Raw genomic sequence first — 27824 nt, 5'->3', positions numbered from 1 at the left:
AATGACCCAATTGTAACTTTCATAAACATGGGCTGGGATCTAGAGAGGCCCATGCATGCATAGTCGGAGTGCACACATGGAGGAAGTGGGTTTTTTCTATTTTTTCCTTCCAGCAGCAGTTGTTGCCTTTTAGGGTGCTGATACAGAGAGCACCCAGCTTTCCGGTGGTACAGGAGGCTACCACCAGCAGAAGAAAAATATAAAGCCCTTTAATGTGCACAGGATACCATGTGTGACTCTTTGGATCCTGACCATGATTTCTTGTGCTGTTCTTGAAAGATGCTTAATCCATTCTAGGCAAAGCCTCTGTTTCACATGCATCTGGCTAGTAGCTTCTTTGAAATAGCCAGGTGATATTAGAATTATTTTAAAGACTGCAAGCTGCTTTTTCATTTTCCTATGAAAAAAATGGTGGTGTCCTAGTGACAGTCCACTTGTATTTATTTCAAGCTTTGCTGAACTCTAAACAGTATAGTAGCTTTGGTGGTTAGGATGTAGTAACAGGATTTCCTTGTTTTAGATCAGGATTGGGCTGTTGTTGAACAACAGCTTCCATCATCCCCAGCCACACAGCGTATTGTGGTTTGGGATGATGGGATTTGTAATTGAACAGCTGGAGAGCCACGGTTGCTTGCTTCTGTTCTTGATTAATCATTTTGCACATTCTAAACTGTTTATAAAGTATCTTTATTCATTTTTGCAATACTACACATAGGGTATCCCATGTTCATTTCTGAATCTGTTTGTCTTGGGATTCTGCACGATCTTGATTTGGTCTGTGTTTTCTTTGAAGGCAAAAAAGAGCCAGTGAAGATACAACTTCAGATTTACCAGCAAAGAAAGCCCCAGCAGGACCAAAAAGAGATGCCAGGCAGATATACAACCCACCCAGTGGAAAATACAGTAGTAACCTGGGCAACTTTTCTTATGGTATGTGGTGTTATGCGATCTATCTATCTATCTGATTTTGATTATAAAGACGGACAGGTTTTAAATATGATTTTCCAACTGTAAGATCTAACAGGTTCTGTGTGTGGAATATTTTCCCCACTAGAAACCCCTATTAGGGGTTTGCTATTTTTTCAAAATATAACACCCCCTGTGAGTTGCTTTTTAAATGTCATATGAACAGTGTCTAGAAATCTCCATCTAGTGGTAAGATATTTCTTCAGCCAAACTTGACATTTTACCCACATGAAATAATCTAATTTGTCAAGTGCTGTTCTTACCTAAGCAAAATTTTAAACCTGAACATGAATGTACCACCAAGATGGTAGGAAATTAAAACATGAATTGGACAGGTCACAAAGAGAGACCTTGATTTAACTGGTTGATTTTAAACCCCATAGTCTTGAGTGGGAAAGAATCGCCACCATTTAAAAAAAAATAAAAATTGCTCTTTAGTTACAAGGTGGCTAAACAAAGCACCACAAGATATATTTTAAAATATAATAAAAACAAAACAAAAAGCAACATCTAAAACAGATATAAGTTTGATGATGAATTCTTAAAAGGTCATGTAAGATGAAAAGGGGTTTTCAAACACCGTTAAAAACTGCAAAAGAGGGAAGCCGCTTGCACCTGCCTGGAGAGTGAATTCCACAAATGAGGCTCCACAATGAAAATGCCCTGTTCCTAGTACCTACCAAACAAATATGAGTGAGAGGACGGCCAGAGAGCAGGGCCTTCAGTGCTGATATCAGTGCTGATATCAGTGCTCACACAGATTCATACAGGAGCAGGTAGTCTCTGAGCTAACCTGGCCCCAGACAGTGTAGAGCCGTAAGTATCCCCATGTGTTCTAAGTTGCTGCAAGCTATTGATTATTACCTATGAAAGCAATGTTTTCAGTTTTATGTATATCAAACATGTTGATTGGGTTCTAGAGTTTTACTGAGATGTGCATCATTTCATAGGGCTACATTGGAGCTTTCCCAGGCTTGTCAGATAGTGCGAGAGGCTGTGATCATACTGGGAGCCCTGCTGTTTAAGTGGCTACTCCCAGCAAGGTTACTTGGATACTAGTTTTGACTAGGCCAGTTATATGTTCCATAATATTTAGATATAGTTTTGTTTTGTTTAGCACATATAGTATCCTCTGAGGCTATTTACACAAGGGCCCAGGCCCAGGTTTGGGCAGCCCAGCCTGGGCTTGGCTGCCCGTGTGAAGTGCTGTGTTAGAGCCTGATCCTGGTGCTGCCTCAGCCCCGAGCCTGGGAATTTACCCCAGGTTCAGAATCGTGTGTGTGCACGAGCTGCAGGCAGCCAGTGTGCACACACAGAGCCAGGCAGCAAGAGTGCTCAGCTGAGAGAGGATTCCTCAATGCACCGTGCCAGGACCATGGCGGAATGCCGGAGGACGTTCTGCTCTGCCACTTGCCGCGGCACCACTCATGTATTTGGGTGAGCGGCAGAGCTGTTGGAGCACCTCTGCTCGTGTGTGGGGAGGCAGGCAGGAGCCTGCCTCCCTGCCCACCCAGCCTCCCCACCACCAGTTTTGTGTGCCCAACCGCTCTATATACTTGGATGCTTTGAAAAGAAAAAAATAGCAGACTGTTCCAGTTTATAAAGCTTTCCTTATCTGATTGCTGGAAGACAACTCTTAGGCATTCACCTGGTTGCCTGTGGCAAGTGGTTATCTTCAGATCTGTATTAAACTCAGGGCTGCCCAACAGTTCAGCATACAGAAATAGTCACTGGCTACATTACCCTCATATCCAGAGGAATTTCATACATACCCTGCCCACACTGACTGATACTGATTCATTTCTCTGAAATGATAAAAAGTACACAACAGCCCTGTTGGCCCAAGTCCTATCTAGTCTAGCATCCTGTTTCACACAGTGGCCTGGGGAGCCCACAGGCAAGAGGTATGTGCATGCCCTCCCTCTTGCTGTTGCTCTCCTGCAACTGGTATTGAGGAGCATCCTGCTTCTGAGGCTGGAGGTGGCCCACAGCCACCAGACTAGTAGCCATCAATAAACCTGCCCTCCATGAATTTGTCTAAGCCCCTTTCAAAGCCATCCAAAATTTAAGTGGCCATCACCACATCCTATGGCAAATAATTCCATAGATTAATTATTATTTTTTATTTATTAAAACATTTTTATACCATCCAAAACTTACATCTCTGGGCAGTTTACAACAAAATAAAAACAAAATAAAATATTCGTTAAGACAAAAATCAGGGGGGCGGGGCGGGACACGACACACACACATTACAACAATTTAAAAATTTAAAATAATATTTTAAAACGGCATTAAAACCAATTAAAACAACATTAATTAAAAGCCTGGGTGAAGAGATGTGTTTTTAAAGACTTTTTAAAAGCTGTCAGAGATGGGGAGGCTCTTATTTCACTAGGGAGCATATTCCAAAGCCTCGGGGCAGCAGCGGAGAAGGCCCGTCCCTGAGTGGCCACAAGACGAGCCGGTGGCAGCTGCAGATGGATCTCTCCAGCAGATCTCATTGGGCAGTGGGGTTCATGCCGAAGAAGGCGTTCCCTTAAGTACCCAGGGCCCAAACTGTTTAGGGCTTTATAGGTTATAACCAGCACCTTGTATTTTGCCTGGAAACATATTGGCAGCCAGTGTAGCTCCTTCAATACAGGAGTTATATGGTCTCTCCGAGATGACCCAGAGACCAGCCTGGCTGCCGCATTCTGGACCAGCTGTAGTTTCCGGACTACGTACAAGAGCAGCCCCACATAGAGCACATTACAGTAATCCAGTCTGGAGGTTACCAGCAGATGTACCACTGTTTTGAGGTCATTCACCTCAAGAAACGGACGCAGCTGGCGTATCAGCCAAAGCTGATAGAAGGCACTTCTGGCTACCGCCTCAACCTGGGACACCAGGGAGAGGCTCTGATCCAGAAGGACCCCTAGACTGCGTACCTGTTCCTTCTGGGGAAGTGTAACCCCATCCAGAACAGGCAGATTAAAATCATCTCTCGAGTTCCGACCCTGCACAATGAGTACCTCCCTCTTAGCCGGATTCAGCCTCAGTTTCTTATCCCTCATCCAGCCCATCACCGACTCTAGGCAGGCATTTAGGGAGGTTATGCCCTCTCCCGATGATGCTGACCTGGAGAAATAGATTTGGGTGTCATCAGCATAGCATACTGGTAGCACCTTGCACCAAATCTCCTGATGATCTCTCCCAGCGGTTTCATGTAGATATTAAACAACATTGGAAACAATATGGAGCCCTGGGGAACACCATACAAAAGTTCAGATTTTGAAGAACAGCAGTCTCCCAACGGACACCATCTGGAACCTGCCCGAGACGTAGGAGCGAAACCACTGCAAAGCAGTGCCTCCAACTCCCAACCCCCTCAGACACTCCAGAAGGATACTATGGTCCATAGTATCAAAAGCTGCTGAGAAGTCCAAAAGGACCAACATAGTCACACTTCCTCTGTCAATTGCCAATTGGAGATCATCCATCAGACTGACCAAGGCAGTCTCCACCCCATAGCCAGCCCAAAAACCAGTTTGAAAAGGGTCAAGATAACCAGTTTCATCCAAGACTGTCTGGAGCTGGGAGGCCACCACCCTCTCAATTACCTTGCCCAGCCACAGAAGGTTGGAGACAGGCCTGTAGTTATTCAAGTCTGAGGGATCCAGGGTAGGCTTCTTCAGAAGCGGTCTAATAATCGCCTCCTTAAGACAAGGAAGGCATCCTTCCTTCCCTCAGAGATGCGTTTATAATCTCTACCAGGCCCTCTACAACAACCCCCCTGCCAGATAATATAAGCAATGTCGGACAAGGGTCAAGAGAACAGATGGTAGGCCGCACCAATCCAATCAGCTTGTCCACATTCTCAGGAGTCACAAACTGGAACCGATCCAACCTAATCACACAAGAGGAGTCGCTGGACACCTCCACATCAAACACTGAGGTAATTGTGGAGACAGAATCTAAGTCGGCCGGAATACGAGAGGTTTTTTCCACAAAGAATTCATTAAACACATCACAGCGGGTAATTGATAGTTCCAGATTCTGATTCGAGGGAGGAGTGGCACTCGCAAGCCCTCTCACAACCCTGAACAACTCCACCAGACGTGAACTTGCGGGTGCAATACGGGCAGAAAAGAATCGCTTCTTTGCCGCACTTATGGCCTGAGCATAGGTCTTCAAATGAGCTCTATGATGCAATCTGTCGGATTCAAGCAGAGTCTTTCTCCACTTGCACTCCAGTCGTCTACCTCGCCACTTTAGCCCCCGTAGTTCTTCCGTATACCAAGGGGCCAATTTTGAAGCAGGTCGGAGAGGACGCTTAGGAGCAATCATGTCTACTGCCCCAGTGAGTTTGCTGTTCCAATTCTCCACCAGGGCATCAACAGGATCACCAGCAGAGCCAACACTAAATCCCTCCAAGGCTTCTTGAAATCCTATTGGATCCAATAACCTTCTCGGGCGGATCATCCTAATAGATCCCTCTCCCCTGGGAAGTGATTGTGAGTCTGACCTTAACCAGATGGTGGTCCGTCGATGAGAATGGGGAAATCACAGGATTCCCCACCCACGGAGGACCACCCTGATCAGAATGAAAGACCAAATCAAGCGTGTGACCAGCAATGTACATTGGCCCCGAGACCACTTGGGATAGGCCCATAGTCGTCATGGCCGCTATGAACTCCTGAGCTTCCCCGGACAAATTGGTCCCAAAGTGAACATTGAAGTCCCCCAGCACCACAAGCCTGGGGGACTCCAACACCAAGTCCGAGACCAAGTCCGTCAGCTCGGTTAGGGACCCTGTTGAGCAGCGAGGCGATCGGTACACCAACAGAAGTCCCAGTCTATCCCTGGCCCCAGACTTAAGTACACACATTTGATATGGTCCGACACCCTAACAGGGATCCTGGTAAGAGAAAGGTTATTCTTATAGACCACAGCCACTCCACCTCCCCGCCCACGGTCCCTCACCCGCTCCTCAACAGAGTACCCTGGAGGGAGAAGCTGGGACCACACTGGGCCCCCAGCCAGGTCTCTGTAATATATACCAGGTCGGCTCCTTCATCCAGAATCAAATCATAGATGGTTTCTGGTTTGTTCTGGACCAACCTGGCATTACAGAGGAGCAAGGTGAGGTTCCAAGGATGATCGGCACTGCTCCCCAAGGTGAAAGAGCTGGCAGGACAGCCGGAAGGGGAAACAGCTATTAGATTTCCAAGTCCCCTTCCCCTGTAATGGTCTGCTGACCTGCCAGCGTTCCTTCTTCTGTTCCCCACCATGACCGGAATGGCCGTCCCACAGTCAGTGGACACGCCTCATCTCCAGTTAAGCCCAGATACATTCTAAGATTGTCTCACTCAGGACAAGAGGCTCCACTATTAAATCCCCGCCCCCCCCCCCCATACGAATACCTAGGCCAAGGGACCTGGCCCTCACCCTCGCTGTCCCCCAAAGTGGCTCTCCCAAAGGGGCAACTCCTTTTGGTGTCGCCCCTTCGGTGGCGACACCACTGGTAGAAGCCTATATAGCTCTGAGCAGGCAGCTCTAGGTAGCTCGTATGCAGGAAACTGCCAAGTCACCCTCCTCCCCGGCCCCAATCCTGCAAGGCCTCACCTCAGCAACCAGTCCTGGGGGGCAGTCTGTTGACCGGGGCAGCAGGACAAGCAAACAGGCAGGCACCCAGTCTCACACCCTGGGGTCTACCTGGGAGCAGATGTTGTCTCTCCTCTTCTCTCTCCTGCAAGCTTCTAAAATCTAAAAATCTAGATCTAAAAATTAGATCGAATTATGCACTGTGTGAAAAAGCACTTCCTCTTGTCAGTCCTAAATTTCCCGATCTTCAGTTTCATGGGATGACCCCTGGTTTTAGTGTTGTGTGAGAGAGATAAATGTCTCTGTTCACCACTCCATGCATACTTTTATACACCTTGATCATGTCTCGCCTTAGTTGTCTCCAGATGCTGTAGCCTAGCCTCATAAGGAAGGTGCTCCAGGCCCCTGATCATCTTGGTTGCCTCTTCTGCACATTTTCTAGTTCTGCAATATCCTTCTGAAGATACGGTGACCAAAGCTGTACGCAGTAAAGTTGATGTGAATTAAAATACTTAGTTTATGTAGTTTTACTGGATAATGTTGGTAACTCAGAAAAGCACTAAATTTTTAAAGTATGACCAAACTCTGAAGCAAGAACCTGTCTTTCCCAGGTTCTTGCTTCAGAGTTTGGTGGTCATTGAAAGTCAGGAGTATATCTGCCTTGAAATGTACTTACTACAGGAAAAAATACTTAAGGGTGTTTGTGCTGTTGGATTTCTTCATGCGATTGTGTGTGTGGAGATATGACCATGTAGAGCAAGGTTAGTATGGACTGAGTTGTACATGCTGGAAGCTGGTCTGGTTTACACTAGTCTTGTTCCACACACTCATGTCCCATGAATATCATTACATGGCTGAGAGTGAAAACCAAGGCTTACTATCATCTTTATAGGTTTAAATCAGACACTTGTATTTGGAAACAAGGACAACTGGCAATTGTTGTTTTACTTCTCATCAAACCTTTAAAAATTAGATCTGTATGAGTGAGATTTACCAATTGTTTACCTTTTTGTTTTCAGAGCAGAGAGGTGGTTTTCGTGGTGGACGAGGGAGAGGATGGGGTGGACGTGGTAATCGCAGTCGTGGAAGAATCTACTGAAATACATGGTATTTTTCCAAAGCCACAATGGCTAAAACATCTGTGAGGTTTGAAGGATTGCCTGAAGAGCTGCATTGCTTAAAGGACTGCCTTCTGTGAAAGACTGACTTAAATGTTCTTATATCTTTGTATGTATGATCTACTTTTCTAACGGACTACAGACTCATCCACAGTGAAGCTACAACTGTAATTTTGGATGCGCAACAACTGGCACTTGAGGTGTTTTTGTTTTGTTTTGGAAGCATCTTCCGGATTTATTCAGGGGGAAAAAGCATGGGTGTTCCAACTGAAGCTACTTCAGTACAGATGTTACATTCATTTATAAATGCAACCAGTACGCAATGGACTCTGTCGTGTATAACATTTTCACATACTAGGTAATGGATGAAATGTCATAACTGAAGTTAAAATTGGTAGCAACCTTTCTCCAGAAAAATTCTTTTTTGCAATAAGTGGGGAAGAGTGATACTGCAAAGGCTGCCAATGGTGGCACTGACTATTGATAGAAATCCTTGACTTTTTGTGTGTGCAACGTGGATGCAGAAGATTCTGTGCTCTTATCATAAGCCAGTCCATTACTTGTGTGGAGAATGTGGTGTTAACTTTTTAACACATCTTGCTCTTCTCCATATATTGTAACATAAAGTGTGTTTTGCAAATGGCTTTTTTAATGTTCTCTATAAATGTGTGTGTGCATATATATGACAAAAAAAAATTCTAGAGAAAAAGAATAAAAGTGCTAGTGAAACTATCCCAAGAATGGCAAATCTGTGATACTATGGCAGTTCGTTAGTGGTATATGGGGGCAAAGGTTGTGTTCTCATTGACTCCTGCTAACTTAGAATTTGAATTGGTTAGTCCTTACACAGTTCTGTTCTTGTTTTTTCATTTAAATAGCCATGTTACAAATATTAAGTATGGCATACTAGATGCTAATATGATTCCACTTATTCAGTTGCATCTGGGTAGAGTCTTCAAATCTCTTAAGAATTCTTAAGGGAATCTTTGTTTTAACAACAGGTGTCTCAGAAACTTTTTATAGAGAATATAAAGTATCAAATGATTTTGATTTTTAAGCTTTTGCCACTTAAAACCTTTTTTTTATTTCCAGAGGCATTTTTGAAGCATGAACATATAAATTTTAGACATATAACCTCAGAAAAAATTCTACCCTTCTGCAGAGAAACTTCAGTACCCAAGTTTAGAAATCAAACTTCAGGATTTATGTAAACAACTGATAGTCTCAGTGGTCTCTTACTCTCCGCTGTCCTGCCCCACTGCTATTTCTCTTCAGCATTTCGGTGTCCATACTACAAACCAAATATCTGTACATCAGGCATTTCCAAAAGGTTCATATGTGTCCGTGACAGTTGTAAAATCAGACATGTCGTCATAATCACTTATTTGATCGTGGTCATGACAATCTTGTTGTTTTCTATATCCAGCACAAGCCTTTCTGGTAAAAGAGGTATTTAGGAAAGTCAGAAAAAGTGGTTCAAGTTAAAGACAGCACTGACATTGATGCCATATTTGCTCTACTCATGTTTATAAAGGGAAAGTGATTTTAAAGTTATCAGAGTTCAAGCATGTAAAAAAAAAGATCTTCATATCCCAACAATTACCCTAGAAACTGGCCAGTTCAAAAAGTAAACTGATCGTTAGTTTAAAAAAAAATAAAAAAATTTGAAATGCTCAGTGTGCTGCATATTTTGACAATTATGGCAACTGGAGGTTTTTCTAAATTCTAAAGCCTAATTTTTAAAGATGTTTAATCACTGCATACACAGGTGTTTGTTTTGTTCTGGTCCCTTAAGCTTGATTAATAAGCTGACATGAGATTTTTCTACTTGGAAATAATGTGCAGATTGTCCTTAGAAATAGTTAATGTTCACTTTGTGTTGCAGTGAATTATTTTGGAAACACCCAATACTGTAACTTCATTTTATTTGTAAAATTTCCTTTATGCCTTTGCAATAAATCCATTTTGTAATTTTGTTAGTGACTTGTTGTTCTTACTGGGTTTATTAATACTTTGCAATTAAAATAACCAAAGTATTTTAATATTTTTCTATTTTAATACTTTGGTTAAAAAAAAAGTATACTGCACTTGAACAGAATTGATGGTCTCTTAATGTTGCGTGTTGTTTCAGTGACTAACTAGCCTAACTAGATAAGCAACACTGAAATTAATCTGACAAATTAGTCATGACTAACTTAGTCTGGATGTTGCCAAATGTCAACAATTTTATGGTACAATCATGAAATATGAGGAACGCTGCTAACTAGGCAAAAAGGCCCTTTTAATGTGGTTGCCCTCTTATTTTTAGCAGGGGGCAGCTGTCATCCAACACCAGTGTAGTGTTTTTCAAGTGGCCCAATATCACAACTTTCTAGATTGCGAGCCCTTTGGGGATAGGGAATTGCTCTTTTTCTCTGCAAACGGTTTTGAGAACTTTTTAATTGAAAAGTGGTATATAAATATTCATAATTACAACTTGTTTTGTCTGCTACAGCTTGGAGTGTGTGTGTGCGCGCATGCACATGCAAGCACACCAACTTTGTTCAATAGTGAGGAAAGCTAGGCTCTTTCAGAGACATACAGCTGCTTCCAATATGGTGGTTTTACCTCAAGCATGAAAAGTAGTTTAACAAAAGAAGATAACATAATATGGGGTTTCCCTATACCAGCAACATTCTTTCTCTGCCAGAGACTCTTAAGCATCAGCAGCATCTATGATTTCCTTCCCACCAAATCTACAGTGTCATTTGACAGGAAATCCAGTATACATGGGAGCATTTGGCATTGCAGGAATTGGACATGCTGAAAGGACATATTAGGCAATTAGTGTTCATTTTGGCAGAATATAATATAGGATACTCAGCCATACAACTATTTGAGCTCTTTTGTAATCCTGATGCCAAAGGAAAACATATTTCCTCAATGAATACATTTCAGCAACCTTCTAAAACATCTGGATGGTTAGGAATACAGTAGATGTTCTTAAATTCGAGTTCTCTTTTCAGCCTCCTTAATAGTTCTATTTTTGTGCTCATGCAACATTCCCTAATTCACCAAATGTATCCAGGTTTTTACATGCATGCAAAAGAGTTGGTTTGTATTCATCCTCCATCTGCCTCTTTCCCCTCCCAATTTTTCTCTTTTTAGTTTAGACTATGTTTCTTGGGGTTTGTCTTCATTTCAATATAATCTATATGGCAGGAATTGTATAAGAAGCATAAATACCTTGCACCCAGCTCTGGGACACTGGAAAGTAGCCAATTCCTGCTGATTGAGAGAATAGTTGGCTACACTGCAAATGCATAATCTTATAACTCCTACCACTTCAAAAATACTGTTCCTTTCAGTAGGAAATACGGACTTAATGATAGCTGTGTGATTTCTGTATCTAATGGTGGTTCTTTGCGTCTTCTCAACATTCTATTGGGGGAAGGACACATTAAAAAACCTTTCCTTGATTAATTTCAGGTTAAATCCAGTTAACCTATAACCCACACAATGCAGCATTTTTTGTTTTGTTACTTCAAAATAGACAATTTTAATAATTTCATAGATTAATGAAAACAAATTCCATCTATTTTTCTATGTAAACCTAAGATTTTTTTGTTTGCTGATATGGTATATTATAGATAAGTAATACTGCAACAAATATTCATATACCGCTTTTCAACAAAAGTCCTAAAAGCGGTTTATATAGAAAAATTAAAGAAATATGGATCCCTGTCCTCAAAGGGTTCACAATCTAAAAAGGAACGTAAGGTAGACACCAGCAACAGCCCTGGAGTGATGCTGTGTTGTGGTTGGATATGGCCAGATGCTCTCCCTCTGCTCAATAAAGAGAATCGCCACTTCTGAAGGGTGGCTATTGCTTTCACTGATTTGAATAGAAGGCAACAGTGGAGATCTAGGTTCGGATCTCAAAGCAGTTTCAAATCCCTGGGTTCAAATTGAGGTTGAAAATGGGGCGGAGTTCTTTTAAACACACACACACGATTAACTGGACTGCTGTTCCTGACGTGCGCACACTCACCCCGTTTTCACTTACAGTAATAAGAGATTGAGGTTGCCCTGAAGGTCATCTAGTCAAATTCCCTGCTTGATGAAGAATGTCCAGCAAATGCTGGTCCACCTCCCTTCCGGTAAAGTTTTTAAAAAATCCCCTCCGCCCACCACCAAAAAAAGAGGAAAAGCCAGACAGGAGTCGAATGGAGTGTAAGAAGTGTGCTTGTATGGAGGTATCGTCTGCCTCCAGCTTATCAGTTTCGAAGAAGCAGCCACAGAAGGCGTGTGGTGCATATTTACTATTGACGGCAGCAGCACGGCTATGCAATTTCTGCTGGCTACAAAATCAAACAGTGATTGTGCATGTTCGTTCGCTGTGAGAGCCAAGCACCACAGAGCTGTATTTCTCCCTTCGTGGAATAGGAGTGACGGCAAAGGCCGAGTAAGCGAAAACGCGGGCGCACCTCCTCCCCGCCACGCCCCATTATACTAATTGCTGAGCGGCACGCAGCCAAGCGAATGCGCAAGGCGTTCTACATAGAGGCATAAGAACACCAGACAGCGTGTGTTACACAGTATTTTAATTTCCATGGCAATAGCCTTTTCTTTTCCACTCCACCAATGAACAAATGAGAATTATCCATAGGAATTCATGAGAAATTCAGAATTTTATTATCGTAGGTGTGATTGGGTAGCTAGCCTCCCCCTCCCGCAAAAGAAAGCTAGCGAAGAGAAGAGTTGCTGCTCTAATCATCATCATCATTTTTATTTAACATTTTTATACCGCTAAACTAATTTATCTGGGCGGTTCAAATTTCATTGAGATTTACGACTAGGTTGTGTATTTTTAAAATTTCTAAATATTTAGAAGTCCAACGTATCTGCATGTAAGTAAATGGGTGCCACGTTTTTGCAGCTGACTACGGGATTTGGGCTAAAAGGGATCTGGGAAGGCAATTTAAAGAGATTTACTTTTGCTGCAGTTTGAAGGGTGTTTTGAATAGGAGCTTGAACTCCAAACCTGAGCGACATCTCTAGCCTGCAATACGCGGGGCTTGAGCTACGGTTCTCAGCCTGCGGTATTAATAAGGAACACATTGCAGGACAGTTGAGGGCTGTATTGCCTGGCATTGGAATTTCCTTGGGCAGAGTTCTTTTTTTATTTTTTTGTAACCGTATCTTCCATACGAAAAAATATTCTGAGCGAGAGCACGAATGCTTCCGACCATAATAAAGACTGATTGACTGGATGAACGTTTCTCTCAGCTGGTACCTTTTGGGGTGTGAGTGAGAGCAATGTGAAGTTGTCTTCTGCCATAAAACCCGCGGAAATCTACACAGCGATATGCTTAACTCTAGTATTTTTATATCTTTGTGGCATCCTTTTCCTTTGGGTGCGTTGAGAAGTACGAGAGAATGTTGCTACACCCCACCACTTCCCTTCCCCCAACGTCGTCTTCTGGCATAGAAATAAAAAAAACTCACCTAGAGTCATGCACAATCGTACTCATTGGAATTTCCGGTTTGAAACGGAATCCCTCTTCCACTTTAACTTTCAGTGTGAGTAGGGAGCGCTTTTTTCCTCACAGAGATGCAAAGGAAAAAAGCAGAGTCGCTCTGCACCCATAGAGACGCTACACCTAGCCAAAGACGGCTTTCAGCCATTATTCGCCTGAAGACCTGCTCGTGCGTAATTCTAAGCCTTTGCCTACGTCTATTCCTGCTCCGGACTCAGGCACCTACTTCCTCTTCCAAACTGGCGAATTGGGTAGTTCCGCTTCCGGGGTCGGGGGCAGGCCGGGCTTGAGGAAGATGGCGGCAGCAGCAGCAGCAGCAGGAGTGTTCGGGTGGGATGGTCGAGGGCTGGTGTGTCCCTCCCTGGGCTGGGCGCTACGCCTTTTCTTGCTTCTGGCCTTGGCGTTGCAGCCCGGCGCCGCCACCACTCACTGGGTGGTCACCGAGGACGGCAAGATCCAGCAGCAGGTGAGAGAGGCGCTCCCTTTTTCCGATGGGGAAACACTCGCCCCCGAATCCCGCAAGGATGTTCTCTCCAATCCTGCCGTGCTCTGCATAGAGAAATAGCCTAGCATGGCCTGCCACCTCTGGTACTTGCTCCTTCCCTGGAGGAGTTGCCGTTGGGGCTGCCCTTCCTGTCTTGCGGTTCAAGCTTGAAGTGATGGGTAGCAACTTTCCTTTTTTTCTCCTCTGTTATGAGATGCTTGGTTCTTTCTAGAGAGCCGCCCTCTGTAAATGCCCCCATTTATCTTATTATACAAGAGCCCTGCTGGATCAGGCCCAAGGCCCATCTTCAGTATTCAGTTTCTCAGGGAAGCCAACAAGCAGGAGATGAAAGCCTGTCCCTCTTCCTGTTATTGCCCCCTGCAGCTGATATTCAGAGGAATCTTGTCTCTGAACATAGCAATAGCAATAGCAATAGCACTTACATTTATATACCGCTCTATAGCCGGAGCTCTCTAAGCGGTTTACAATGATTTAGCATATTGCCCCCAACATTCTGGGTACTCATTTTACCGACCTCGGAAGGATGGAAGGCTGAGTCAACCTTGAGCCCCTGGTCAGGATCGAACTTGTAACCTTCTGGTTACAGGGCGGCAGTTTTACCACTGCGCCACCAGGGGCTCAAGACTAGTATCCATTGATAGACTTATCCTCCATGAGTTTGTCTTAAGCCCCTTTTTAAGCTATCCAAGCTGGTGACTATCAACTTATCTTGTTGCAGAGAACTCCATAGGTTAATTATGTGCTGTGTGAAAAAGTATTTCCTTTAGTTAGCTCTAAATTTCCTAGCAATCAGCTTCATGGGATGAACTTGGCTCTAGTTTTGTGGGAGGAAATTTTTTTCTCTAAACTAAAAAGCCTCAAATTGCCCTCTTCTGCACCTTTTCCAGTTCTATAGTATCCTTTTGGATATCCTTTTCCAGTTCTACAATATCCTTTTGGTGGCCAGAACCATACACAGTACTCCAAATGTGGCAGCACCATAGACTTATACAATAGCATTGTAATATTAGCAGTTTTTATTTCTGGTCCCCTTCACAGCTACTGCACACTGAATTGATATTTTCAGTGAGCTTCCTGCCACAGCCCCAAGATTCCTCACCTGGTCAGTTACCAACAGCTCAGATCCCACCAGTGCATATGTAAAGTAGGAATTTTTTGCCATAATGTGCAACATTGATCTTGGTGGGGTTTTTTAAATGACAAGAAAAGCCCTAGATGAACAAGCGTCCATCTATGTCAGTATCCTGTTGCCTACTGTGGGCAGCCAGAAGCCTCTGGGAAGCACACAAGTAGGGGAATGAAAGCAATGGTTCTCCCTGTTGTTTGTGCCCAGTATCTGGTATTTAGGAGTACTGCCTTTTAACATTGTGATTGATTGATTGATTGCTGTCGAGTTGGTGTCACGTCTTAGTGACCACATAGATAGATTCTCTCCAGGATGATCTGTCTTCAACTTGGCCTTTAAGGTCTCTCGTAATCGAGTCCATCCACCTTGCTGCTGGTTGTCCTCTTCTTCTCTTTCCTTCAACTTTCCCCAGCATTATAGACTTCTCAAGGGAGTTGAGTCTTCGCATAATGTGTCCGAAGTATGATAGTTTGAGCATTTGTGCCTTGATTGAAAATTCTGGATTGATTTGTTCTATGATCCATTTGTTTGTTGCCCATGGCATCCTCAAAAGTCTTCTCCAGCACCAAAGTTCAAAAGCATCAATGCTTTTTCTATCTTGCTTCTTCAAAGTCCAGCTTTCGCATCCATAGAGTGTCATGGGGAAAACCATTGTCCGAAAGATTCTAATCTTTGTAGGTGTATACACGTTACGGCATCTAAATATCCTTTCTAAGGTGTTCATTGCAACCTTACCAAGTGCTAGTCTGCAGCGTATTTCTTGACTGCTTTCTTAACACTGTAGTTCTATTTAATTATCACAGTTAATTGTTATTAACCCTATTTTGAAGCCTTTGCGCTAGTATCTATTACTTTATCCCTCTGGCAGTGAATTCCATAAGTTAAATATATGCTTCATGAAACCGTACTTCCTTTTGCCTGTGCAGAGGTATTTTGAGAGAGGATTGGGGGTGGGGTGGGAGAATCTCTCCACACTATGCAGTATTTTATAATATTTGTCTGTCCTTTTGAAGGGGTGTGTGTGTACGTGTGTGTGTTTTCCCTAATTAGAAAGGCCCAAACACTGTAGCCTTTACTTACAGGCAAGGTTTTCCAAGTCCCGGATCATTTTAGTTGATGTCTTTAGCTCTTCCATTTCTGTGATTTACTTCTAGAGGGTGGGTTGCCAGAACTGTACACAGCATTCGAAATGCAATTGCACCATTACATTATATACAGTAAAAGCGTTATAATAGCAGGAGTATTGTATTTAATTTCCTTCATAGTAATTCTCAAGTTGAGTTTGCCAGTGTTTACATCTGCTGCATACTGAGTTGACTATAGATGGCTAGGATCTTTTTGCTCTAATGTGTGTCACTTTGCTCTTGTGCTTGTGATTTTGTTTCCCAGTTGAAGGAAATCTGGAATTCTTTAGTCTGTCTAGCATTTCACAGTCTTGAATAATTTGGAAACTTGGCTGTCACACTGCTTGCTTACCCCTGACTCCAGATCACTTACGAATATTAAATTCATTTTAGTGCAGATTCTTAGGACGATCTTACTGCCTACTTCCCTCCATTCTGAAAGTTTTAGGTTTATTCCTACCCTCTGTTTCTTGTTCCTAATTGGTTACCAATCCATTGGAGGACTTGCCATTTACTTTGAAACCTTAATCAAAAGCGTTTTGGAAGTTCAAATATATTACATCTACCAGAGGCACTGTACATGCTTCTTGTCCCGCTCAAAGAATGTGAGGCAGAATGTCCCTTGGTTAAAGCCATGCTAATTCATAATCAGCAATACCAATTTTTCTGTGTGTTTAGCTATCAATACTACTTGCTATACTTTCCCAGATCCCCACTGAGTCCCTTTTTAAATTGGTTTGATTTGAGTAGGCAGCTTCACCTTTGCTCTCCTGATTCCATTTGCTGCTTTTCCTTCTGTCTGTAAAGGATGACTGGAGTCTTTGCAGAAGCTGAAAAGTGCGAAGTCTCATTTGGCAATGAGTTGGCACATTACTCTTCTTGGTTAACTTAATCCTATTTCAGCAGAGAAGAGAACACACTGCTCAGATCCATTCCACCAAATCTTCCTGTTAGTTTTTCCTGAGCTATATTTGGGATAATCAAATTGCTCACTAGTAAAAAAAAAAGTTTGCCCATTTTGGATTACAAGGAGCTAGATATCTCCCATCAGTCCACTGTGCAACAATGACGATGTGTGTATTTACTCAATTGATGCAGTTAACCAGAAACTACACCCAGAAAAAGAATGCCATAACAGCCTCACTTCCCTTTTTTCATATGTTGCATTTTTGCCTACAGTTGGGAAGATTGCTGTCAGACATAGGAATGTTTATCTAATTTAAATTTTGGGGTGCAGTTTTTCTGTTCTAACCTAAGTATTGATATGAGAAGTGTTCACTTTTATTGGAGAACTTAATGGTTATCTTTGTATGACCTGCTTTTATAGTGCTTTCCTTAATCTTACGTAATAAATGTAGGTTATTTGTGTGTCTGTTAATCCACTGTTAATTATTCTGTGCTTCATATCTCTTTGTGAGGGAAATCCTTAGATTTGATGTTCTAAAAAACAAGTTAGTCGGCAGGAAATATGTAAAACACCACTATATTACCTGTAAAATATCAACTGAAGCTGCTGCTATCAGATCTTGCTTGGGAAGAAATTTGGTGGAGGGATTGTCAGTTTTTATTGGGAAACCTTTGCTATGTTTACAATCCATGTTTGAACACTGAGAACATGAGCCACATCTGACACCTCCAATTAATCAGTGGTGTTTAATACAGTACCACTTTTTACAAAGTCCCTGCTTTGCAAAATTGTTAACTCTGTAATAATTAATATCCATGTCATTTACCATAAGGAATATTGAAAGTGAATTTAATATTACATTAATATCCCACCATAGAGTTCAAAGTCTAATCGTAGGACAAGTTCATGATAACCATGCTCTTTCCTTTGGACTAAATAATGGGGAAATGACTTGACTAGCAAGCCAGAAGTTGCCAGTTCGAATCCCCGCTAGTATGTTTCCCAGACTCTGGGAAACACCTATATTGGGCAGCAGCGATATAAGAAGATGCTGAAAGGCATCATCTTATACTGCACAGGAGGAGGCAATGGTAAACCCCTCCTGTATTCTACCAAAGACAACCACAGGGCTCTGTGGTCGCCAGGATTTGACACCAACTCGATGATACACTTTACCTTTAATAAAAAATAATAATCTCTAATGCGCGGAGCTGCTGTTGCTGTCACATTGCTCTCCAGTATTTCAATGCTTTGCTTGCTTTTGATAAATAACCTTTTCCCATTTAATTTCTTAAAGGAAGCCCCACATTCTTTTCCCTGCTCTGCTTATAAAGGGCCAAATACGCTTAAAAAAAAAAAAAACAATGCAAAACCTACTCTTATCTGTCTTCAGTTTCAAATCCAACCAGATGCTTTTTAAAGGAGAAGATAATGGAACCTTGCTTTATTACCATTAATCAGAAAGTAAAGAAAGGATAAGCTCTGCAGTTGGCCTACCATCTTTTATTTAAAGCTTACCTCCAAATTCTAGGGTTAAAAATCATTTTGGCAGCTTCAGAAAATATGTGCTTGAGGTTTTCTTATGAGCTTTTTGCAAAGTTTGTAAGCTCCCACTATTCTGATTTAACAATGTGTGTGCACACGGAAGTCCTGTCATGGCCTTTCATAGTATTCGTGAAAGGGCAGAAAGAAAATGATTTCTGAAAAGTAATCACAGGAAGGATGGGCGACACAGTTAACTATTAGTCTGGCTACAGAATTTCAGCATGTGTACGTGTGATTTAATTACATATGATCTATCCAACATTTTAAACTTTCTGTTGCAACACTACATGAAAAGCTAACTGGATAATGTTACTTTTGCATCCTAGTACAAATTGAAACAATCAATATGGCTGTCAAATCCATGAAGTGTTGCCTACCCTATCTATCTATCTATCTATCTATCTATCTATCTATCTATCTTTGTGTTTAATCTTCCAGATGTGCATATTAAAAATGTGAGTGAAACCATGTTGGAATCACTGAGCATCTGTCTGTCTTTCTGTCTGTCTGCTCCCTTAGCTTAGAGGTTAAGCAATAAAAATAAAATAGTTTGTGGGTGTTCGGAAATAAAACATACGTATTAAATATAGATTTAGCACATAGCCATCATATTGCTTTGCATAATACTTTGTATGCAACATGAGGGGAAAAATAACAGCAATCCAGTAATAAAAACGATTACATTAAAAATCCGACAATTACCAGTCATAAAAAGTTCACTACTGTGGGATGTCCTCATCTTAAGAATTTTGTATTTCATTTGAGTTACGGTTTAGAAGCTACCCTACTATTGAGTGGTTACAATGGAACACGTGTCATCCAAAAGAATTTAACATTGGCATGAGGTGAATGATTCACTTTGTGAAAATCTATGCATTTCTTCCACCTATACGTAATTGTCCCATCTCTTCTATTGCATTATGTGAAGACAGGGCGTAGCAAGGTTGGAGTGGTTCCAGGGATAAGATTTTAAAATGCACCCACCCACCCTGAAGCTCAACTCATGAAGTAAATAAATCTTAAATGAGGCTGAATAGTGGTAACAAAAAGAATAGTAAAATTAGATATATATATATAGAGAGAGAGAGAGAGAGAGAGAGAGAGAACATCATCCTAAATTATTTTTTAAATTATGGACGATGCAAATCATTTAATGGTACTAGAGAAAGACATGCTGTTCTGGTAGCTCCAGGTCTTAACACTCACATCAATTTTGGAGGATGCATACTACTGAAGGAAGCCCGGGCGGCTGCGCGGTTGAGGGAGTCAGTCATGTGACTTGCCTCTGAGGGCCCCTCAAGGCAGTGGGCCTCCAGACAACTTGTCTCCCCTTGCCCTATTATAGTTACGCCCCTGTGTGAAGAACAGTAGACCATCAATAGTAAACGTGACATGAGAGGATGGATCCATTCTTAAAACACTTCTGCCCAGTGTGTGTTAAGGATGATGTCTTGTTCCACCATTCTCTTTTAGATACCGTCACATATGGAAGCTTATCTTGCAGTCCATGTTGTAATGGGAGATCTGGATGGTTGTTTTGAATTGTGTTTAAAATACAGATAGGATAGAAACGTTAATGACTTTCTGGAATGTGTGGATTGCTACCAAAAACTGACGTAAGGTCACAGATGAAATCAGTGCAGGGTGTAAGACCCCTTTACAGTGATTGTCTGCTAGATTCCGTAGCGTGTTAGCTGTTCATGCTTTTTAAAAAAAATGGCAGCTATGTAATGGAAATAAGCCTAGTTCACAGATCTCCACCTATATTTAGTCATTCTAAGCCTTTAATAATTCAAAATTACACTATTAAAAACATATAACTGGCTTTTCAAAAAGTTCCTCAGAGTAGTTCATAATGAGGAACTAGAGTACAATATAAAACATTAACATTCAATATAAGAGTTAACCGAACATTGCAGAATGAAAGCAATTAAGCAGCACCTTCAACAGACTACTAGCCCAAAAGCCTGTCAGCAAATAAGCGTTTTTACACCCCTTCTAGAGGGGCTGTCATGCATATTGCACATCTGTACCAGGAAGAAACTCCAAAGTTGAGAGGCTATCACCAAAGAAGCCTCAAGACCAGGCCTGCTCAACTTCAGCCCTCCTGCAGATGTTGGCCTACAATTCCCATAATCCCTGGCTATTGGCTGCTGTGGCTGAGAATTATGGGAGTTGTAGTCCAAAAACAGCTGGGGGGCCTAAGTTGAGCAGGCCTGTTCAAGACTGATATCTTGGACTCAAACTGTCCCATAATTTTTATTCTGTAGTGTCCTCATCCTCAATAGGAAGGGCACAGCTTCTGCTGGTATTTGAGAATATATACTCAAACACATAAGCCACCATATCTCTTTGGACGTCATGGTTCAAGATATATGTTAGTTTCTCCTGTGTTCATATTTGACTTTAAACAGGCAGCAAGGGCAAGGCACAAAATCATGGAGCACCACCACTTGTAATAAAGTTATCAGTGAAAATATAAGGAGTGCTTTTAAAAACACACAAATCTTTCAATTACTGGTTCTTTGTGGGACTTTCTCCTTCCACGTATTGCATTTCAGAAAATGATGGGCTTGGACTAACAGTTTACTACAGAACAGCAGCACCATTCAATTTTCTTTGCCTATCAAGGAAAGCAGTGTGCTGGTATATAACAAAGTGGAACTAACTTGTCTCTAATAATTCCTAGATATCTACACTAACAATTCTCCTCATGGAGGGTACAATTTTAATGTTAAAGTTATCCTCTTTCTAAGTGTAAATTATTAAAATTAAATTATTAATCTGATATTGAACACTTCTGAGCAGTTCAGGAGAATCATATGGTCATGCTCCCACATCTGTTGCCTAACAAAAGTTGTCAAAGTGCAAAACTTCGAACTTTTAAAGGTATAGACTGCTAGACTTTTTGTACTGTGCCGTATAGTGCCATTACTTTCAATTATGGCATGTAATACATTCTCAGCTAAATTAATCCTCAAGCCAACTTACTTGCAATATTAATGTTTCTGTATATCTCAGTCTAACACACACTTTTAAAAACTGGGAAAACTAACAGTTTGGGCTTTCAAAATGTTGCTTTAGTTTCTGCGCTGTTTTTCTTCTGATCTCACTCTCCAGGTCTTCATATCTGATAGGAAGCGTATGCAAGTTTACCCAGTGGGAATGGTCTCTGTGTGTGTATTTTCTGTTTTGGTTAATTGTGTATGTTGGTTTTAAATGGTTGATTGTTACTGTATCTTACTGTAAACTGTAATTTTTAACTTACTGTTTATTGTATTTCTATTTTGTGCCTTGAGTTCCAGTTTTTATAAGCAAAGTAGTATATAAATCTAAAAATAAAATAAAATTGAAAATTTGAGGATTACCTTCATTGTCCCTAAGGATGTAAAACATGTGTTTTGGAATTAGAACATCCCAATTGATGGGGTCAGTTGCATTGTTCTCTCTAATTTTTTTCATCTATGTGCAGAATGAGTTTTGTTCTAGGCGGCAGTATCAAGGCACTGTATGTGCATGTGCATTCAGAGTCAGGCCTTCCTGATTCAGCCTGAGTGGGATCGACAATTAACTGAGCGGACATCAAAAAACTTGTGAGCGCACATGTGCTCATGCCTTAGAGCGAACACTGGTCAGTTGTCTGTGTGTGTGTGAAGTTGCACAAAGATGGTTATAGATTTTAGACTATGAAGAACTTGCTTGTGCAGTTAGCCAGTCCAGTTCTTTCCGCTAATGAATATCTGTGAGTGAAGACACTTGAATGGTAGTATAATTTTGTTTCTTCCATGGTCCACCAACAGGTTGTTGTGGCACGTATGTTGTAGTGTACTTTCGTAGGGATGTCTGCATTCTTTTGGCAATTAGTCTTCTGAAGACCTCCAGAATTTCTGGAGCCCCTCAGGTCCCTAAAAGTATCATCACTATTGTCTGGGAACAACAAATGCCTGAATTATTAAGAATAACATTTATTACAAGTGTGGAGCCACACAAAATGTTGCAGTATAGAAATTGTGGAGTAGGTCATATCTAATGCTGGATGTTGTTCGTTTATTTTGTGACTGCGTGCAAGCATGTACAATACAGTGATCAGCAAATTAAGGGATTTTGTGCACAACTTCCCCCTCAGTTCCTCAAGAGAGAGCGCGCACGCACGTTTTTATGGGGTTTGAAGGGCGCGCACGAAGAGCTTGCATATGTTTAACACCTTTCCCCTCAGAGGCAGAAGGGGTTGTGACTGCCTTGAAGGAGTATTCCTCAAATTGAGAAACTTCCCACTCTTTTTGTTCTTCTTTAACCGCCGCCACCACCACCCCGCTGCACTCCTTGCCACTGGGTTCAGTTAGCTCTGCTTATTTGGTTGACTGTTATGTCCTCTGAGTCCATTATCATTCTGCTCCATTGAATTTGGGGTTTTGGGGGCCCTTTAAAGGTAGGGCTGGGTGTCCATCTAGATTCTTATGAAGCTGCCATACCTGTAGATTACACGTGCCTGCTGGTACTTCCATCTCAACCGCAGCTCTTTGGGATATAGATATAAGACTAGCCTACCCGCACAGAGCATCTGTGTGCTATTTGGGGCCGGCTGTTCCCCCTCCCTCCCTCCTGCCCCGGTCTCTCTTTTCCAGTCACCCATTTTCCAGTCTCTCCGCTGCTTCTCCGCCACTTTCTCATCTTGCCACCCATCCCACCGCCACCTCCCACCCCTGGCGGCCAGGCCAGGCTTTGCCACTGCCGCCTCCCCCTTACTGAGGACCGTCTGGCCTGCCGTCTTGCTGCCGCCTCCCGCCCCCAGCAGTCAGGCCGGGCTTTGCTGCCGCCGCCTCCTCCCCCTTACCCAGATCGTCCTGCTGCCGCCTCCTCAGGCCGTTTTGTGGCCCGCCACCACCATCCTCTGCCATTTTTTTTTGCCCTGAACTCTCGCCCAATGCCAAGAACTCTCACGAGAGTTCCGCTGCCAAATCCTGGGCACGCATGCCTGCTAAGAGAATTAAATATATAGATTAGTTGTCTCTGTATATAATATTTTGGTAATGGGGACTATGTTTCTAAACACCTTATACAACCTTTTCCCACCGTAATCGGAGCCCATCCTAGAATAGTGGATATTCCCAGCATGCCTCAGGTTTTTAGACAGGAAGTTATCTCATCCAAGTTTTCAGTGCACTGGATAACAATTATTCATTTATTTATTTATTTATAACAATAACTATAATTCTTTCAAGTTAGTTACCCTGTTTTTCCCTAGGATTTATATTGGAGTAGAAGCCATCTAATGGTGCAGGGAGAAATGACTTGATGATCAAGCATGAGGTTCCTGATTTGAATCCCCACTGGTATGTTTCCCAGACTATGGGAAACACCTATATCAGGCAGCAGTGAAATCATCTCATACTGTGTGGGAGGCGGCAATGGGAAACTCCTCCTGTATTCTACCGAACATAACCAAAGGACTCTGTGGTTGCCAGGAGTTGAAACTGACTCGATGGCACACTTTACCTTTACATGATCAAAAATGTTTGGGCAGTGTATCAGAAGAACATTGTGTTGGGATCCATGTAATGAGGGGTATAAGCACATACATCCCACTTAACTATTCACCTTTGCATAGTTGCCTGGGCCAGCAAGCCACCTGAGCTACTCCTCACACATAGTCTAGATGTGATTTTTAGTGTTGTATTTAAATCATGGGGATTCAGACAAATCCATGTGATTATTCCAAATGGGACATGCACTCTCATGCTGTTCCTCATGAAAGCCAATGTAGTATAGTGGTTAAAATGTTGGACTAGAACTGAAGAGACACGCGTTCAAATCCCCATTCAGCCATGAGATTCTCTAGGTAACTCTGGGCCAGTTGCTTCTCTCAGCCGAACCTACCTCACAGGATTGTTGTGTGGCTAGTCATAACCATGCTAAACATAACTAAGAAGCCTTATAAACATAAGATTCCTTGGCAGAAGAGTAGGATATAAATGTCAAAATAAATAAATCATATGGTAATTGGGGCTGGTGGATAGCATCGTCCAACTTATCATCCAGTTATTGTCTCTCACCGTAGTGGCGCAGTTTTGTTAGGATTCCAGTTCTGCTTTAAAACAAGAAATGTCATGAGTAATATTTGATCCAATATAGCAATATTTGATCCAATATAGTTAAGAAATTCAACTTCAATTTTATGCAGCTGATAATCATGTCTGAATAATTGTAATTTTGATCAGCTAAAACAGTTTTTTTGTTTGTTTGTTTTTTAAGTATAACGCTGGCTACTTTGAATTCTCTTTCAGGTTGATTCACCAATGAACTTGAAGCATCCTCATGATTTAGTAATCCTAATGAGACAGGAAACAACTGTTAACTACCTCAAAGAGCTGGAGGTGAGGCTGATGTAAAGAATTAATTTTGAAAGCCTGCTTTATAAACAAGAAGCATGATTGCTAGTTCCCTGGTAAAGTTTTATGCATTTGGAGAACTGATCATATTTATTCTGGAAGCTTAAGTGCCAATCATTTGTATAAGGATAAATTATAAGGATTATAAGGATAAATACCTTAAAAAAATCAGTTGGCATGTTACTATCTCTTAAGCCTTGCTTTTAAGTACTGCTGCAATGTCTGCATGAGCACGTCCAGACTGTCATCTAAATAATAGTTTAGATTATCAGGAATGAGTAAGGAAAACCACTGGCTCTGCTCCTCTCCCCTGTGTGCCAAAGGAGGAAACCAAAAGCTTCTAATTCTAATTTTAAACTCACCACATTTGTATCATCCGAACTTGGAAATGTGAGATTACCATAGTTTTTAACTCTGGTTTGTTCAGACAAACCAAGATCAAGTTGTCTTCAGATTCTTGTATTTGAACAAACTACAGTTAAAACTAAGCAAAGTACCTTTTAGTTCAAGAAAGAGCTTTGGTTAATTTGAAATAGAAAAATAGGAAGTGGAAGCTCTTGATCTTTCATTGCCATGCAAAATAGGAGAAGATGGAGCATACAGACCTGTAGCTCTACCAAGCTAATTTGCAATAATCTAATAAACTAGCTGATCCAGTGCAGAGCATCTGCACCACTAGTTCTCCCTATTCCCTGCACCCCGCCATCTTCATTTTGTCTTCAGCCCCAGTCAGTTCTCCTCCTCCCAGTCCTCTTTCCCTCATCGCCCACCTGCACCTTCCCTCACCACCTGCCAGCCAGCTGGCCTGGCTGCCACTTTCTTTCGCCGCTGGCCAGCCAACCTGGCCGCCGCTTTCCCTCCCCACCCACCAACTGGCCTGGCCACCAGCCTCCCATCCCTGCTACTATCCAGCAGCTGCTTGTGAACTTTCACGAGAGCTCCCACTCATGGGATTAGTGACAGAGAGAGAGAGATCATGGCTTAGATGATTGTCCATACTCCTTATATATAATTGAAAACCATAGTATTGGACCTAGAGAAACACCAGTGGAGCTCTGCTTGCTTAACAACATTTCCCTTCCCTTTGTACCATGTTCTCTGTGTGAGCCCCCTCTCCTCCAACTGTTCTTGAGGGTAATATGACCATCCAAAATGAAATGGGATGTGGAGCAGGAGAGGGAATCATAAGAACGTAAGAACAGCCCTGCTATATCAGGCACAAGGCCCATCTAGTCCAGCATCCTGTTTCACACAGTGGCCCACCAGATGCCTCTGGGGAGCCCACAGGCAAGAGGTATGCGCATGCCCTCTCTCCTTCTGTTGCTCCCCTGCAACTGGTATTCAGAGGCTTTGTGCCCCTGAGGCTGAAGATGGCCCACAGCCATCAGGCTAGTAGCCATTGATAGACCTGTCCTCCATGAATCTGTCTAAACCCCTTTTAAAGCCATCCAAGCTGGTGGCCATCACTACATCCCATGGCAAGGAATTCCATAGATTAATTATTCACTGTGTGAAAAAGTACTTTGGCTTGTAGGTCCTAAATTTCCCAACCTTCAGTTTCATGGGGTGACCCCTGGTTCCAGTGTTGTTAGAAAGGGAGAAAAGTTTCTCTCTGTCTGCTCTCTCCACTTCATGCATAATTTTATACACTTCTCCCTTTAGTTTGCCTCTTTTCCAAGGTAAAGAGCCTCAGATGCTGTAGCCTAGCCTCATAAGGAAGGTGCTACAGGCTCCTGATCATTTTGGTTGCCCTCTTCTGCACCTTTTCCAGTTCTACAATATCCTCCTTAAGATATTGTGACCAAAGCTGTACACAGTACTCCAGATGTGGCCACGCCATAGATTTGTATAAGGGCATTATAATGTTTGCATTTTTATTTTCAATCCCTCTCCTAATGATTCCTAGCATGGAATTAGCTTTTTTCCACAGCTGACATGCACTGAGATGACATTTTCAGTGAGCCCAAGATATCTCTCCTGGTCAGTCACCAACAGCTCAGATCTCATCAGCGTATATGTGAAGTTGGTGTTTTTTGCCCCAATGTTTATCACTTTACACTTACTTACATTGAACCGCATTTTCCATTTTGTCGCCCAGTCCCCCAGTTTGGAGAGATCTTTTTTTTTGGAGTTCCTCACATCCATTGTGGATTTCACTACCCTAAATAGTTTAGTGTCATCTGCAAATTTGCCCACTTGGCTGGTCACCCCAACTTCTAGATCGTTTATGAACAAGATCGTTTATGAATCGTTTATGAATCGGCAGAAATTGGTGGGGGAGCAGCTTGCAGAAGTGTGTCGCACACACTCAATGTGCCTTCTGGATTCTAGCCATTATATTTCTACACTTTACATGCAATGAATTGATTCATTGTTTCCTTTTGAATAAAGATCTAGACAGCTGCCACATCCTCATTGCCCAGCTGTTCATGAGAACAAAATTCTCAGGATGTGCTATTCTAAACACTTGAGTTTTTAATAATGAATACATGAGATGATAAATATTTTAGTTAAGGGTTTTAAAAAAACCTTGTCTGATGTGGCATGCACACATTTATTTACTTTATTTATTTTATTTACTTTATTTACTTTATTTATTTTATTTACTTTATTTACTTTATTTATTTTATTTTACTTTATTTATTTATTTATTTATTTTATTTTATTTTATTTATTTTATTTTTTGTCTCTTGTAGAAACAATTAGTTGCTCAAAAGATCCATATAGAGGAGAATGAAGACAGAGACACAGGACTGGAACAAAGACATAATAAAGAAGATCCAGACTGCATTAAAGCAAAAGTGCCCTTGGGTGATTTGGATCTCTATGATGGCACATACATCACCTTGGAGAGCAAAGATATCAGGTAGTGAGATGATTAATTATACAGGAATCTATATTAATTGTAATTTCAGGTGGAGGGGGTTGTAGGACCATAGCAACCTTCACTTGGGCAATTAGGAAGCTTGGATTAATTTTTTAGATTGTTAGCCCTGTGGGGGCAGGGAACCTTTTTTCATGTCTTTTGCTGCATAAACT

The 27824-nt window shown here is 41.9% G+C and overlaps 2 protein-coding genes across 4 annotated transcripts in view; both read left to right on the top strand.

The window, feature by feature from the left end:
• Window positions 1-9653, top strand: part of API5 (apoptosis inhibitor 5) — a 40972-nt gene extending 31319 nt beyond the window's left edge. For all 3 annotated transcript variants that reach the window (XM_053254372.1, XM_053254364.1, XM_053254382.1), the window contains exons 13-14: window positions 794-930; window positions 7572-9653. In XM_053254372.1, coding sequence (XP_053110347.1) covers window positions 794-930; window positions 7572-7651 — 217 coding nt within the window. In that variant the 3' untranslated portion in view covers window positions 7652-9653. The remainder of the gene's footprint in view (window positions 1-793; window positions 931-7571) is intronic.
• Window positions 9654-13426: 3773 nt separating this feature from the next.
• The window catches only part of TTC17 (tetratricopeptide repeat domain 17), a 120033-nt gene continuing 105635 nt past the window's right edge, over window positions 13427-27824 (top strand). The window contains exons 1-3 of the mRNA XM_053259906.1: window positions 13427-13655; window positions 24681-24770; window positions 27482-27651. Coding sequence (XP_053115881.1) covers window positions 13485-13655; window positions 24681-24770; window positions 27482-27651 — 431 coding nt within the window. The 5' untranslated portion in view covers window positions 13427-13484. The remainder of the gene's footprint in view (window positions 13656-24680; window positions 24771-27481; window positions 27652-27824) is intronic.

Source organism: Hemicordylus capensis, chromosome 1 (genome assembly GCF_027244095.1).
Source record: "Hemicordylus capensis ecotype Gifberg chromosome 1, rHemCap1.1.pri, whole genome shotgun sequence".
Taxonomy (NCBI): Eukaryota; Metazoa; Chordata; class Lepidosauria; order Squamata; family Cordylidae; genus Hemicordylus; species Hemicordylus capensis.
Note: the sequence above shows the minus strand (reverse complement) of the source record. Positions and strands in the feature narration are given on the sequence as shown.